General features: G+C 47.6%; 1 protein-coding gene across 1 annotated transcript; it reads left to right on the forward strand.

Moving 5' to 3' along the window:
- The first annotated feature begins 4,543 nt into the window (after nt 1–4,543).
- LOC309805550 (uncharacterized protein) lies at nt 4,544–14,483 on the forward strand. Its single transcript, XM_082623547.1, has 5 exons — nt 4,544–5,607; nt 7,556–7,590; nt 8,466–8,568; nt 11,729–11,801; nt 13,607–14,483. Exons 1-5 carry the CDS (start codon nt 5,545–5,547, stop codon nt 14,026–14,028), a joined length of 696 nt encoding a protein of 231 aa, XP_082479673.1. The 5' UTR covers nt 4,544–5,544; the 3' UTR covers nt 14,029–14,483.
- The last annotated feature ends 366 nt before the right edge of the window (nt 14,484–14,849 follow it).

Below are 14,849 nucleotides of genomic sequence, written 5' to 3' on the forward strand. Positions count from 1 at the left end.
GCAAAAACTACAGTAATTCTTCTCGCCCTTCTTTACAACTACTCTCCGAACTAATACACAAAAACAAGACAAGGCTCTTTACTTTCCGTGCCAGTGGGAGAACATGGGCTCCGCTGAGTCCGAATGTCCCTTTGACGGCCTCTACTAACGTTAGGGTTCAATTAAGCCCCCAACAGTCAGGCTGACTCATGTTGAGTCGCTGTTGAGTCAGTTAGATGCTAAGGTAAGTGACACTCTGCCCCAGGAGCACTGCACACACGCACATGACCTCTTCACCTTCAGAATCACAAAAGCAGACCATGGCCCATTATAAAGGTCATCATCCAGGGTAAGAACACATTTTAAGAGTACACGCTGTCTCCGTGATGAAATTGTATGCAGTCATGAAAAGTCATCTTCTCACAGAAGGTGGAGAAACAGGGAATTTACTTGCAATGTTATGGTGGGTGTTTTCATTTACTAGGGCTGCCACAGCAAAATACCACAAAACAAGCAGCTTAAACATTAGAAACAGGTCTCACTGTTCTGGAGGCTGGAAGTCTGAAATCAAGTGTTGGCAGGGTGGGTTGGGATCTGAGGGTGGGGGGATCTGTTCCAGGCCTGGCTCCTTGGCTTGTAGACGGTGATCTTCTCCCTGTGTCTCTTCACATCATCTTCCCTCTATGCCTGTCTCTGTGCACAAATTTCCCCTTTTTACAAGGCCACCACGGGTATTGGATTTAGTACCCACCCTAATCCAAAATTTTTTATTTTCTTTTATTTATTTACTTTTGGCTGCATTGGGTCTTCGTTGCTGCGCACTGGCTTTCTCTAGTTGCAGTGAGCAGGGGCTACTCTTCATTGCTGTGCGTGGGCTTCTCATTGTGGTGGCTTCTCTTGTTGTGGAGCACGGGCTCTAGGCATGTGGGCTTCAGTAGTTTTGTGGCTCACAGAATCTAGAGCGCAGGCTCAGTAGTTGCGGCACACGGGCTTAGTTGCTCCGCAGCAGGTGGGATCTTCCTGGACCAGGGCTCAAACCCATATCCCTTGGACTGGCAGGCGGATTCTTAACCACGGTGCCACCAGGGAAGCCCCCATGACCTCACTTTAAGTTGATGACTTCTGAAACACCCTGTCTCCAAATAAGGTCACACATTCTGACGTCCTGGGAATTATGGCTCCAATGCAGTCATCCCTCAGTATCCGTGGGGGATTTGTTCCAGGAGCCCCTGCATTTACCAAAATCCATGGATGCTCAAGTCCCATAAGTAGCCATCCATATCTGTGGGTTCTGGATCCGAGGACTCAACAAACCACAGATAGAAATTTCAGTCCAAGTTTGGGTGAATTCTTGGATGTGAGACCCATAAATCTGGAGGGCCAACTGTATATTGGAAAAAACGCACGTATAAGTGAACCCGCACTGTTCAAAGCCATGTTGTTCAAGGGTCAACTGTTCATTTTTTTGAAGGGACACAATTTAACCCACAAGAGTCTGCCTTCTGGCCCTCCAAAATCCATGCTCTTCTGTCGCCACATCACAACTTCCCCCAGTTCGAGCATCAGCTCTAAGTCCCAAATCTCACCACCTAAATCATCCAAATCAGTGGTTGCTGAGACTCAGGGTATGATTGATTCATCCTGGACAAAATTCCACTCCATCTGTGAACCTGTGAAACCAGACAAGTTATTTGCTTCCAAAATACATTGACGGGACAGGCATAAGCTAGACATACCCATTCCAGAAGGAAGAAATCGGAAGGAATAAAGGGTCACCAGTCCCGAGCAAATCTGAAACCCAGCAGGGAAAATTCCTTAGATTTCAAGTGTTGAGAAAAGTCCCCTTTGGCTTGGTCACCTGTGCTATCGCCAGGCCCACCACATGACGGCCCACCACGCCCTGCTCCATGCCAGGAAGCTGGGCTTGTTATCCATTTAAAGTTGAGAGTCGGTTGAGATTAACACCTCTCTGCTTCTTCATTATTATATCTGTAACACATGCTCTTATGTCAATATAGAGACCAGGGAAAACCCCCAACACCACCTCAAGGCTGATATCTGAGCAGCCGCCACCTTTGCTTTCTATCCATACACAAAAGCTTACAGGAAAAAGATCAAATCACGCCATACCTGTCAGTCTGCAGCTCCCTATTTTATACCCACAATGGTATATCGTGGATGGCTTTTGTGACACTGCACATAGACGTGATTCCTTCTCATCAGGAAAGTCATCCTCTTCCATGGAGAGACCGTGAGTTCGTCAGCTATCCCCCGGCACACCCTGAGGTTATGTCCAGCTTTGGCTCTTTCAGACAGTTTACCGGAAGCGTCTTTGGGCCAATATTGTTAGGTACAGTTGGTTTTATTTCTGTAGGACATCCACAGGGCAAAGGGCTTGGCTGTGCACTTTAAATCTTCATAGATCTTCACGATTACTTTCCCCAAAGTTAGAGTAATTCACACTTCCATCAATTTCCTCAGAGTTTTCAATACAAGATACTAACAGTATATTTAGTTTTATCCAAATAAAACAAGTAATTGTTTCTATGTGCATTCCTCTTAATACCAGTGGGAATGTACATCATTTCATCTGTTTTGACCATTATATTGTGTGCATGTGCACACACATTCTCTTGTGTGCATTGCATTAGGTTTCCACATATTTTCCCCATTTTTATACTGGGCTATTTGTATATTTCTTAGCAAGTTTAAGAGCTCTTTGCCTACTGAAGATATTGATTAATTCTTTGTTCTATGCGTTTCAAATATATTTCATCCAGTCTGTCATTTAAAAAAAATTTCGGGGCTTCCCTGGTGGCACAGTGGTTGAGAGTCCGCCTGCCGATGCAGGGGACACGGGTTCGTGCCCCGGTCCGGGAAGATCCCACATGCCGCGGAGCGGCTGGGCCCGTGAGCCATGGCCGCTGAGCCTGCGCGTCCGGAGCCTGTGCTCCGCAACGCGGGAGGCCACAACAGCGAGAGGCCCACGTACTGCAAAAAAAAAAAAAAATTTCTGTATTGTGTCTTTTGCAATGTAGAGGTCACAAATTTTTCTGAAGCTGAATTTGTCAAAATTTTCTTTTGTCTTACTTTTAAAAGCCTTCCTTACTCTCAGTTTCTACAAATAGCCTCCAATAGCCTTTCTAATATTTTCATAGTTTTTATTTGCTTTCTTTACATTTTGATTCTCAGGCCATCTTGACTTTTGGAAACAGTGAGACAGGTAACAAAGTCATTTTATCCGAACGATACAACTGTTGGTTGCCACCTCATTTATTAAGTAGCCCACCTTCCCCGTGGAAGTGAGAAGCTCTCTCTTTAGTGTCTGGACCCATCTGCACTCATCCTGGATGCCTGCTTCTGCCTCAGTTACCTCTTTCTACTGCAGCAGCATCCCTCTATTCCCTGTTAGACAAATTCCTATCAAGATGTCTTCATTTTTCAAAATTTTTGACAATTCTTACACATTTATTTTTCCAGATAAACTTTGAAATGGTTTTGTCCAGTTCCAAGACACCTGGGTTTGGGGTTGGTGTTGCCTTCAATATGGCTTCACTTGGGAGGGACCAGTGCTTCTTCCCAGCACCACTGCTCCATGTGGAAGCACAGGGAAGCCTCGACTCATCTCTCCTCAGTGGAAAAGGGGCCAGAAGTGCAGCCCCCACCCTTCTGGAGGGACGTGCTGGGAGCTGGGGATGGGGAGTGCTGGGGCTGTGCCCCTGTGGGTCACTCTCTCTCCATCCTGCATCCAGCAGAGCTGAGAGGTTCCCTGGACCAGGAAAGGGGAGCTTAGAAGAAATGCACCACTAGGCAGTTTCTCAGATGCTGAGAGTTACTTAGATTTTTGCTCAGTCTAACAGTCAGCCAGTAAATACAATTTAGTGTAAAAAGATCATTCTCTTTCAAACAACCCAAGAAGTTTTCTTCTAAATTGACTTCCTGAGAAATCTGACTGGCAAGACTATCATGTAACTCCAAGTCATTATGAATTTCACTTTACAGCATCATCTAACCATGACCCTTTAAGTAAAATCTGAGAACGTTTCTCTTTTATCCCTTTCTGGTAAGAATGATAGAAACTTAACTGGAACCAGGATGGTAAACTTTCACCTCAGAACAATTGTTTTCAGATTTCCAAATCAATGCATATTTATTATAGGAAATTTGGAAATACAAAATTCCCAGTATAAAAACAAAAGACACTCAGCGTCCCCCACCCGCCAATAACTACTGCTGGAATTTTGATTTGTATCTTTTAAGTCTTCCCTTCTAATAATTTTTCTGTGCATTGTATACATAATGTTTTATTTTATAAAATAATGATCATATACAATTCCTTAGGAGCCTCATGTATTGTGAAGTTCATTCTGTTAAAAGAAAAAAATCAAGACTTTTTCTCCTACCTTAGGCATGTGTCATATTCATCTTTACCATCTTGATTCTTTTTCTTTTCCAATCCAGCCTCTCCTCCTCCAACTGGAAAAGGAGCTAGCATTGTTTAATGAAAGGGTTAATGATGGATAACATGTGATACAAGTACAATATAAGTTACATTGTAACTTATGTACAATAAGTTGAGATGAGATGGGAAATAAATTACCAGTAGTCTTTTGTGTGGCAGAAAATGTTGCTAGGGTAACATAGTCGTTTGGATCCAGTTGAGGAAATCTGCACTTTTGATGGCCATTCCCAGCCTCACCCCTACGGCTGACCCTGTTAGAGCAGGTCGGATCTCGGCTCACAGAGACCAGGGGAAATACGTAAGTCACGTGACACCTGCCAGGGGAAGAAATGCGCCCCATACGTGCCCGTGGATGTGACGGTGTTCTGTGGGCAAGTTGCCACGGAGAACCTCACGGAGGACTTTACACAGTGTCTCTTACTCTAGCAGCGGTTGTCGTACCAACTTCTAAAGAGTATTTCTTCTGGACTGTTTATCTGTTACGGAATGTTACATGGATGGGATGAGGATGTGAACAAGGAATAAGATCTTACATGTGAAGACGCACATCAACACTTGCTGTCTCATGGTTTCCTTGGGGCAGAAACCTGGTCGAGTGAAACTGGGTCTCTTCTCTGCACCCCACAGACAGCAACCGTGTGCCCCCAGGTTTCGTTCATCCCTGGAGGTTCTGGGGGAGAATCCACTTCCAAGCCCACTGGGGACAGTGACAGAATTCACTTCTCACCTTTTCTCGTCCCCCTGAATCGCAAGTTAGCAATGGCAGTTTAAGTCCTTCTTACGTTCAAATCTCTCTGAATTATTCTTCCTGGGTTCTCCGTTTTTAGAGGCTCAGATGATTACACTGGGCCCACGTGGCTAATTCAACACGATGCTTTTGTGTTCGTTTTAGGTCTAGTGCAACGAATCCTCACAAACTAAGGGGCTTGAAAGAGGAGGCATTTGTTCTCTCTCAGCGTCAGAGGCCCGACCCCAGGGCTCAGCAGAGCTGCTCTCTCTCTGAGCCTTGTATGGTCGCGCAGCCTCTCACAGCCCATTCTGAGCCCCCAAAAGTCCACATTTGCTGATATGTGTCCTTTCTTCCTTCTGTATGTCCCACCAGCATGAAGCTCACAGAGCTGGACTCCACCATCAGCAACCTAGGCGAGAGCTCCTCGGGGCTGCAGGTAAGCACGGCGCGGGGCCAGGGGCCAGGCTCAGGGACCCGGGGGAGGACCGCACAGCGCAGGAGTTGCCTGTTTGACTCGCTTGTTTTAAACATTTATAGTGTTTCTGGGGCTGCTACTCTAACGGAATGTTCCTACGTCCATTCTTACATCCAGACGGGCATCTAGATCTTGTGTTAGGCAAAGTTTTCTTTTATACGATGCCAAAAGCACTGTCTATGAAAGAGAACAGTGGCATGCGTGTACCTGGCGAGATGATCGCATCTCACGTCGTCACCTTGTGTGTGAGAGACAGAACCTTGAGATCTAGTCTCAGCAAATTCCAAGGACAGTCACCAGGATGCACGTTAGATCATAAGGTTTATTTTAGAAGGTCTTCCTTTGGGTAAACCTATTAATAAACTTTTGGTCCCAGGAATTGCACTCCTGAGAATGAAAATAGACTCTAAGCCTTCCCGGGTTCAACCCAGTTCTGCCGGTTACCTGGGCGGGGAGCCCTGTGCATGTCTACTCCTGTGCAGACCTCTAAGTTTATTGATGATGACTGCAGAGATGTTTCACTAGCACAGTACCCAACACTTGGGAGCACGCAACTGTTTCTTACCATTAACTTGAAGATCCAATCGTAAATGTGGACAAAGCTCTATTGCAAAGATGTTCACCATAACATTGTTTACAATAATGAAAAATCTGAAATAATCTAAAAATCCAAATTCAGGTGAATGATTAAGTAAAATGGGATGAATATCCAGTCCTGACAGATGATGGGCCAATTGAAAATTCTGGCTTTGAAGATGAAATAATAAAGTTGAATGCTTCTGATGTAATAGGTGGGGAAAAGCAGTATATAAAATTACATATATGGCATGTTTGCAACTGTATAAAACAAAAACCAAATCCTATAAATAGGGAAAAAAAGATTGACAGAAAATGCATGAAAATGCATTAGGATGATTGAACTCTGGGTAACTTTTAGTTTTCTTTTTCTATTTTCCAAAGTGTTATCTGCGGTTGCATGATTTTTGAGTAAAAATACATGAAATATTTCATTTTTTAGGTTAAAAAAGGAAGAAAAAAAAGTGATACATTGGACATCATCAAAGCTTAGGGTTAGGGTTAGGGTTAGGGTTAGATTCGAACAAACTCTTTACCAAAAGGGATCAATGGACAGCGAATAAGCACCTGAGAAGAGGCTCAGTGTCACTAGACACCGAGGAAATACAAATCAGAACTGCAATAAGGTATCACCACACACCCGCCAGCGTGGCTGTAAGCGAAAAGTTCACTGATACCAAGTGTAGTGAAGAGGCAGGAGGTGGAGGCCTGTGCCCTGCGGGTGAGATGTGGATGACAGGCCAGGCCAGCAGCACCTGGAGCCAAATACATGCTTGCATGTGACCCAGCCTCCCCACTCCCGTCCTCACCAAACAGGAGTGAAAACACATGCACGTGTGGCAGTGTATTTCTCTGCTTGGGCTGCAGAGGCCAGGCAGCCCAAACTACACGTTTATTTTCTTACAATTCCGGAGGCTAGAAGTCTGCAGTCAGGGCGTGGTCAAGGTTGGAGCATCTCTCCTTGGCCATCACACGGCCTTCATCCTAATCTCCTCCTCATGTGAGGAGACCAGGCACAGTGGACTAGGATGCACCCTAATGACCTCATTCCACATTAATTGCTGCTCTAAAGGCCCTATTTCCAAATGCAGTCACAAAGTCACGAGGGGCTAGGACTTCAACATAGAAATGGAGGGGATGCAATTCAGGCCAGAACCCGAGGACTGGGGGTAGGGTACCACCCACCAGAGATCCTTCCCTGGACCTGGGAGCCCCTGAGGTACCCTTACTCAAAGTCCACTGATGATGGACTTGATTTTGTGTAAGATAAGCTCCATGTCGAGGGCTTCTTTTTTAACTTGATGAATCATCATTTACTCCTTTCCCCCCACAGGAACTGGATGCCAACCTGAGTTCATCCACAGTGGGGTAAGTCTGTGAGCTTTTCTCCCTGACAATGGGCTGTATACTCCTCTTAACGCAGATTCCTGAGGAGAGTGGTTCATCTGTGATGGGGTATTTGAAGGAAGACATAATAGAAAATACAATTATTCAGGCAACTCTCTGACACTGTCACCCACGGCTGTCCCCCAGCCTGGAAAGTCCTGAGTTCTCCCTGTCACCTTCTTTACAACTTACACCTGAGCTAATGGACACATACGAGTCATGCTTGTTTGATTTCTCTCTCTGTGAACATGTAGGACGCCCTTCCGATGGTTTCCAATAGTGTCCTCCTGACGCAGGCCTGAGTCCGGTGGGCGCTGAGTCTGTTCGCCTTCCAGGAACACGGGCCAGCCCACTGCCCACCTCCCTGCCTCAAGGGCAGGAAGTGGCCCTTTACAAAGGCCCCGACCCAGTTTCAAGCACACGTGTTAAAGCGTATGCTCTGTCCCCTGGCAAAACTGTGTGTGGCCACGAGAGCCTGATATCTTAGAATAGCGTGTAACAATGGACACACTCACAACTTGACAGTAAGTAAATTACTCTTTATTCACTTACTCAGCAACAGGGAGAGTGTTAAATAAAAAGCTACTTTTACAAAACATTTCCTATGTTGTAAGCATTTGGAGATTGCACCCTTACCCTCCAAGCTCAATCACTTTCATCTGGTGTCATTTAATACAATTTAAAATAAAAATTAAAAGGAACAAGTCATTTACTTGAATCTCACACACCACACACACACACACACACACGCACGCACATGCTCACACACCTCTCCAGCCCTCAGACACTGCACGTGGTCTCCTTCCGTGTCCCCCACATGCCAACCCCCGCCTCCCTGCTGCTTCTGTTTCCCACAGCTCCAGCAGAGTGAAGTGGAAGGGGTTCCTGCTGCCACGGTCCAGGCGCTCAAGTGTGACCCCCCTCAGGACCATGGGCCCAGAGAGCTCCCTGAAACTCCAGGTGAGCCCGGGGGACCGACCTCTGAGCCCCAAGTGCAGAGTGAGGCTCTGTGTAGAAGTCAGGCTCCCCAGACTGAGGTTAGGATGACTGGTTTGCCTGTGACCCAGGAGTGCTGCTCAGGGCAGCCCAGCTGAGTGCAGAGCAGCAGAGAAAGGGGGGGCCAAGGCTGTTCTTGGCCGCGGGATGGTGTGTGTGTGTGTGATAGAAGCAGACGGACCCCAAAACAGAGGCACCACCAGCGGCCCTTGTGGGAGTCCTGATGTCCACAAGCAGCTTTGAAAGACTGTCTAGTACCTTTTCATTTTAGCCTGAAGAATTTGGAGGGGCTGTGTAAACTGTGTTAAGTCTATTGGTGATAGATTCCCTCGGCATTTATTTACCTGAAGATGTCTTGATTTCTCCATCATTCTTAAAAGATACTTTTGTTGTGTATAGAATTCTTGGTTGGCAGGGGTTTTTTTTTTCCTTCGTGACATTATGTCACCCCAATGACTCCTGGCCTCCATGGAATCTGATGAGAAATCACTGTTTATCACAATGAGGATCCCTTGTTTGTGATCAGTTGCTTCTCTCTTGCTGCTTTCAAAATTCTCTCTTTAGGTTCTGAGAATTTGGCTGTAATATCTCAGTGTGGATTGTTTTAGTTTACCTTGCTTGAAGTTTGTTAAGCTTCTTGGATTTGTAGATGCATGTTTTTCATCTTTGGGAAGCTTTCAGTCATTATTTCTTCAGGTATTTTTCTGTTCTCTTCCCCTCTCCCCTCCTCCTGGGACTCCCAAATGCGTATGTTGATACCTTCGATGGTGTCCCACAGGTCCATCAGCCTCTGTCCACTTTCCTTCATTCTTTTTTCTTTACGGTCTTCAGACTGGATAATTTCAGTTTCATCAAGTTTTCTGATCCTTTTTCCTGCCTGCTCAAATATGCTGATCTCCTCCAGTGAATTTTTTATTTCGGTTTTCGTGTTTTTCAGCTCCAGAATTCGTTTAGTGTCTTTTTCTAATTTCTACCTCTTTACTGATATTCTTATCTGTCCGTACACCATTTTCCTGATGTCCTTTACTTCTTTGTCCATGATGTCCTCTGCCGCACTGAGCATTTTTGAGACAGCCGATTCAATATCCTTGACTATTAATTTGAAAGTCTGGGCTTCCTGTTTCTTTGTATGTTTTATAATTTTTTGTTGAGAACTGGATATTCCGAGTATTATAATGTGGTAACTCTGGAAGTCAGATTCGCTCCTCAGGGATTATAGATTTTTGCCTGTTGAAGGTTGGAACTATGTGCTTGTGACTTTTCCAAACTATTTTTGCCAAGTGTGTATTTCTCGTCACTGCAATTTCTCTTCCGTTATCTCTGTGGTCAGCTAGTGACCTGACAAAGACTTTCTTAAATGTCTGGCTGCAAAAAGAGGGGAAAGGTTCTGTCCCTTTAAATCTTCCAGAAGGTGGCACTGACGGAAGCGCTTGCTGCCAAGGGGGCCAAAACCAAGGCAGGCACCTGTGCCTGCCCCTCAGGGCAAGGCCAGACCAAGCAAAACACACAACCCCAAACTTGTGGAGTGCATCAGCCAGCTGCTCTGGGAATGAAGGTTCTTCTGCCCAAAGCCGCAGCAGGACTAAAGAACAGAGGGTGGCGGCCTCTCCCTCCCCCCCAAGATGTTACAGTATCTGATCAGTCTCCAAGTGTGAGATGGGTGACTGACAGCTCCTTACAGCATGAGGGTTACCTCAGTGGAGGACAAACGTCTAAAGCTTGCGACTGCACCCCTTTTCCCTAGCAAACCATTGCTGCACTTTTGATACACAACCTTCTTCAACACAGTCATCAGCCACATCCTTCCCCACAAATCTCCATTCCCCAGTCCTCCACTGTTTCACCTACCTGCTTTGTCTGGTTTTTATTTTCATTCCAAAGTAATATTTTGTTTCCCCTTAGTTCCAGTAATTTTTAGATGGTTTGGCAACACCTCACCTCGCCTTTGCTTCCTGGGCATCACTTCCTCTGTGTATTGTTTCTCACACTGCCCTGTCTCTACCAAGATTACTGCTCCAGTGCTTTCATCTGGGGGCAGACACCCCATTGTTGCCTGTGGACTCAGGAAGGTTTGTAGCAGCGATCGTTTGCCTGGCTGCTCGGCCTGCAGTGGTCCCAGCAAGTTATCCATTGGGGGTACCCCCCCCCACAACCACAGCAGCACCCTGCCCCCCTCACGGTGGATTCCATGAGGGTCTCTCCCACCTTCCACAGCACACTCCTCTGACCATGTCCTTCTGTGCCCATTTGCTTCCTCCTCTTTGGGAGCTGTCTTTTCTGGCCCAGCAAGGGTTTCCCTTCTTGCTTTCCCCTGAGGTTATATCTTTACCCCTTTGTGTATCTATTTATCTATTGACTATAATTTTAAAGTATTGGATCAGGGAAGGGAGACTATAGCGTATTTTAGACATGCTGTTTTGATTTAGAAGTCTCCTAGTGACATGTTTACTTGTAAGTCTTTCCAAAGTTTCAAAGAACAATTTTGCATAGTCGCAGTCTCTGGTTCCTGCCACATTCAGCACTGGAAGTTGAAATGATCACCATCCCTGACCCTTTGGCAAATCTGGCAAGAGCTGTGGTCACCCTTCCTGTTGGCTAGCTGGCAGACATGGGACAATAAAGTCTTCAGTCTGCTGGGCCAGGTTAGCACCAGGGCAAGGAAAAAAATGCCTGTATTCAGATGTGGGTGTAAAACACTAGGGGCTCCCTGGTAGCCAGACCCCAGCACCACAGAGCAGCGAGTTATATGGAGAAGTTGCCAGGTTTGCGATGACTTGTGTGTGCCCCAGGCACCCCCCATTTCTCGTGCTGGGAACCCACACAGGTCTCCTTGGCTTCCATGAGACCCTCACACGCATTAGGCAAAGCACACTTGTCTTTATCCTGATGTACATGCTGGAGAAAAAGCCAACATTCTCCACCAGAAGCAGTGGTGGTTCTAGCCACACACAGAGATGAATGCTCTGAGGCTCTAGAGGTGACCGACTGCCCACATCTCAGAGCTCATCCAGGGGAGAGGCAGGCTTGTCTGTCTCTAAAACATCCTCTTGTCACTACATTTTGTCCCCTTTGGCAGTTTAACAAATACTGCATCATGGATTCCATATTACTTCTCTTTCTGTAGAATGCAAAGGATCAACAAGAAATAAAGCTGCAAATGGAAGGAGACATGGCTGAAAACCAAGGCTCAGCTTCAGGTTAGCTATTTGGCAATTTGGGTCATGTTGAGATCTACCCAAGTGTGATTTTCTACAGAGTTAAATATTTTCTAAGGAAAAAAAAAAAGGAGAGAGAAATCAGCATGGAAACTCAGGGCTGGGACAGTTGTCTCTGTGATGTGTCCGCAGACAGCTCCTGACATCCCATGTGTTTGCCTTCCCCACTCTGTGCCAAAAAGCAGTCCAAGGGGTGGAGCTGGACCCTGGCCGAAGCACCAGCAGCGAACGTCTGCCCCTGCCTGAGGGCTGGCTCTGGGCGTCCTTCTGTGGCCACCAATCCGAGCTGTGGGCCCCAACCAGTGATGGTGGCCAAGCTCATGGTGGCCACAGGGGGCAAGGTCCCACCAGAGAGTCTGGATGGCGACTGGAACAGAAGGTCCAGTGTGCTCCATGGACACTCCAACTTGGCTCCACCACATCCCACCTGCCGGGGTCTCGAGTGATTTCACGCAGTGTCTTCATTGTTTGTGAGTCTTCATCCTTCCAGAGTTTAAAAAAATATTCACCACTCAGCCTTTCACCAACTAACGTTCATGACGATATCGTCTCATGAGTGTGCATCCCGGTAGAGCCCACAGGGCACCTCCTTGAGCTGTTAACTCTTCAGCACGCTCGATGTAGGACTCGGAGACTCTGACTCCTGGAAGGGAGATGGAGGCTGGAAGGGTTAACTGATGTTACGTTATTCCACGTAAGCTGGATTTGAAGGCTCACAAACACAAACATGGCATCAATGAAGCAGGGAGGGGAGAAGAGAGAGGCTGTTCCATGAGCCCGAGTGTGCAGGTTGATTCTGAGGACAGAGGGTGCTCCCGACAAGTGAGCACCATAGGTGTGTGAGGGTGCGCCCACGTGTGGAGGTCCTCCTAAAGGTGATGATGAACCAGCCAGGCGCTGAGGGGTTCTCAGGCTGGGACTGAGGCAGGGAGACCCCTAGAGAGAAGCCCAGGGCACCTGCCAACCCTGGTGACCTTGATCTTCACCGACGTACAGGAGGTAGAAACAGAAGGCCAAGTTCAGAGCCAACTTAACTTTATGGGTTAAGTTGTCCCATAAAACTGGAACCCCAAAATGTGGAGGTGAGCCAGAGGACCCCAATTCTCTAGCCCCAAAGGACATAGGAATAATCAGCCTCAAACCTTGGGGATGTGAGGAAAAGAGAAAACTCATTGCTGACTATTCGGAACACCAGGCTGTCCCTAACTTTGTGAAAGGGGGCTGATCCCCTGAGCCCTCAAGCTGAGAAGTGACATAGAGGGTTAGGGTCATCCTGGGTGCCAGGCGGAGACCCTCTGAGACTCGCCCTTCATTGCTTGCTGCTCCTTCATCAACGACATCACAAAGAGAACTGCACAGAAGGTGAGCAGCTCTCAGTAAAATGACCGACTTCACATGGGGACAGAGCACTGGCGTGAGAATCCACAGAAACTGTAGCAGAAACAGACACAGAGGCCTCGGGACTCATCAGACGAAAACACCAAATAACTATGAGGATTTATTTTGTTTAGAGAACTAAAAGGCAAAGTTCAAAATATCTGAAGAGAACAGAAAACTATTCCTTAATTACCAAACACATTTGAGGAAGGATGAACTAAAACTTACAGAAATGCAAAAGGGCAGGACAAGAGGTGCATAGAGCTGAGCCTGGTCTTTGCTGCAACGGCCGCTCTGTGCCGGGTGGGGCGCCGTGTGCCGTGTGCGGGGCCGTGTGCCTGGGCTCGGAGCCCCCCACCCCTGCACACACCCCTCCGAGGTGCTCACGGGAATGTCTCCTTTTTCTGCAGGAGCCCAGGGACCTGCGCCGACTGAGAGCCCCTTCCAGGGCTCCTTCTCCGCCAGTGTGCTGCCTGTGAAGTCGGTCCCGGAAACGCGCACTCTCCTGTTCCCTCTGCGTGGCCACAGGAAAGACACGTCGTCCCAGAGGCACTGTGACGTCCTCCCCAGCAGCCAGAAGCCCTGGAGCTTGGAGGCCACGGTCTTCTACCTCCCCGGGAGCTGCCAGGAGGAGCCTCATGAGTGGGCAATGGTCAAGAGCCTGCCCGTCATCGAGGAAGAAGAGTATGGGATGAAGGTGACCCCTGTCATCAGTGTGCAGAAGGATTGCAGCCCCAAGGAGGCCACTGAGCCCGGCATCCCCACCAAGGTCACCGTGATCATAGTGAATGAGGTCCCAGAGCCCGAGGACCGGGCTGCCCAGCCTCAATAGAGCAAGCGTGTCCCCCAGGGCCCCAGGACGCCCCTTCCTCCAGAGCTGCTCACACAGCCTGGCCTCATTTCCAATTCTAGGAGGAGACCTGGGTGGGCCCTGCCGTCCACGGCCAGACCCCGCGGTCCACCTTCAGACCCCACACCCTCTGTGAGAGTCAGGAGGGAAGAGGGAGCATGAGCCCCTCTGCTTCTGGCTACGTGGGAAGAGTTTTATGATCTCTGCATTTCACTCACTCTAGAAGCCATATTTTAAAGACTTTCATATTTTTCTAAACACGTCTAAGTGTTATTCCAGAAAGAAAGAGGATTCAAGATGGAGTGGGTGCCATGTTTTTACTCTGTTGACTATTAATGTTTTTAACTGTATGAATTTAAGTAGCTTTTAAGAAAATTCTTCAGAATTCCTTAGTAAGTTTTATAAGAAAAAATAAAAATTAATTTTAATGGCAATAACCTTGAAATCAGTCTTGGTAAATTTTAAGTCCCCGGGTTTCAAGTGGCTGCTTCTGTGAAGGCCTGGCCGCCGCTCCCTGGCCTGCCCACCACACTAGTGCTGGGCTCTGAAGTCCAGTGTGAACCAGGCCTGGTTTGGGCCTCCAGAACTGGCTCCCAAGCCCATTCCCGGGGGCAGCCACCCCAGCCTTGTCCCGGTCACTCCCCTGAATCGGGCCCCCTGCAGGCGGTGACCATCCAGGGCACAGCCTGCCTCACCCGCACGGCCGTGGTCATCCCCACCAGCACGGTCCGAGGCCCTGGGCAGGCTACTGAGCTCCCATTTCCTCCACTGAGCCGCACGCTGATGACGTCCCCTCCTAGAGG

Source organism: Mesoplodon mirus, assembly GCF_964341445.2.
Source record: "Mesoplodon mirus genome assembly, chromosome: 5".
Classification (NCBI taxonomy): Eukaryota; Metazoa; Chordata; class Mammalia; order Artiodactyla; family Ziphiidae; genus Mesoplodon; species Mesoplodon mirus.

Excerpts from the sequence above, each read along its gene's own strand:
- LOC309805550 (XM_082623547.1), top strand. The coding sequence starts at position 5,545 with ATGAAGCTCACAGAGCTGGACTCCACCATCAGCAACCTAGGCGAGAGC. Across the intron at positions 5,608-7,555 it reads AGAGCTCCTCGGGGCTGCAG|GAACTGGATGCCAACCTGAG; the intron begins GTAAGCACGGCG and ends TTCCCCCCACAG. Across the intron at positions 7,591-8,465 it reads CTGAGTTCATCCACAGTGGG|CTCCAGCAGAGTGAAGTGGA; the intron begins GTAAGTCTGTGA and ends TGTTTCCCACAG.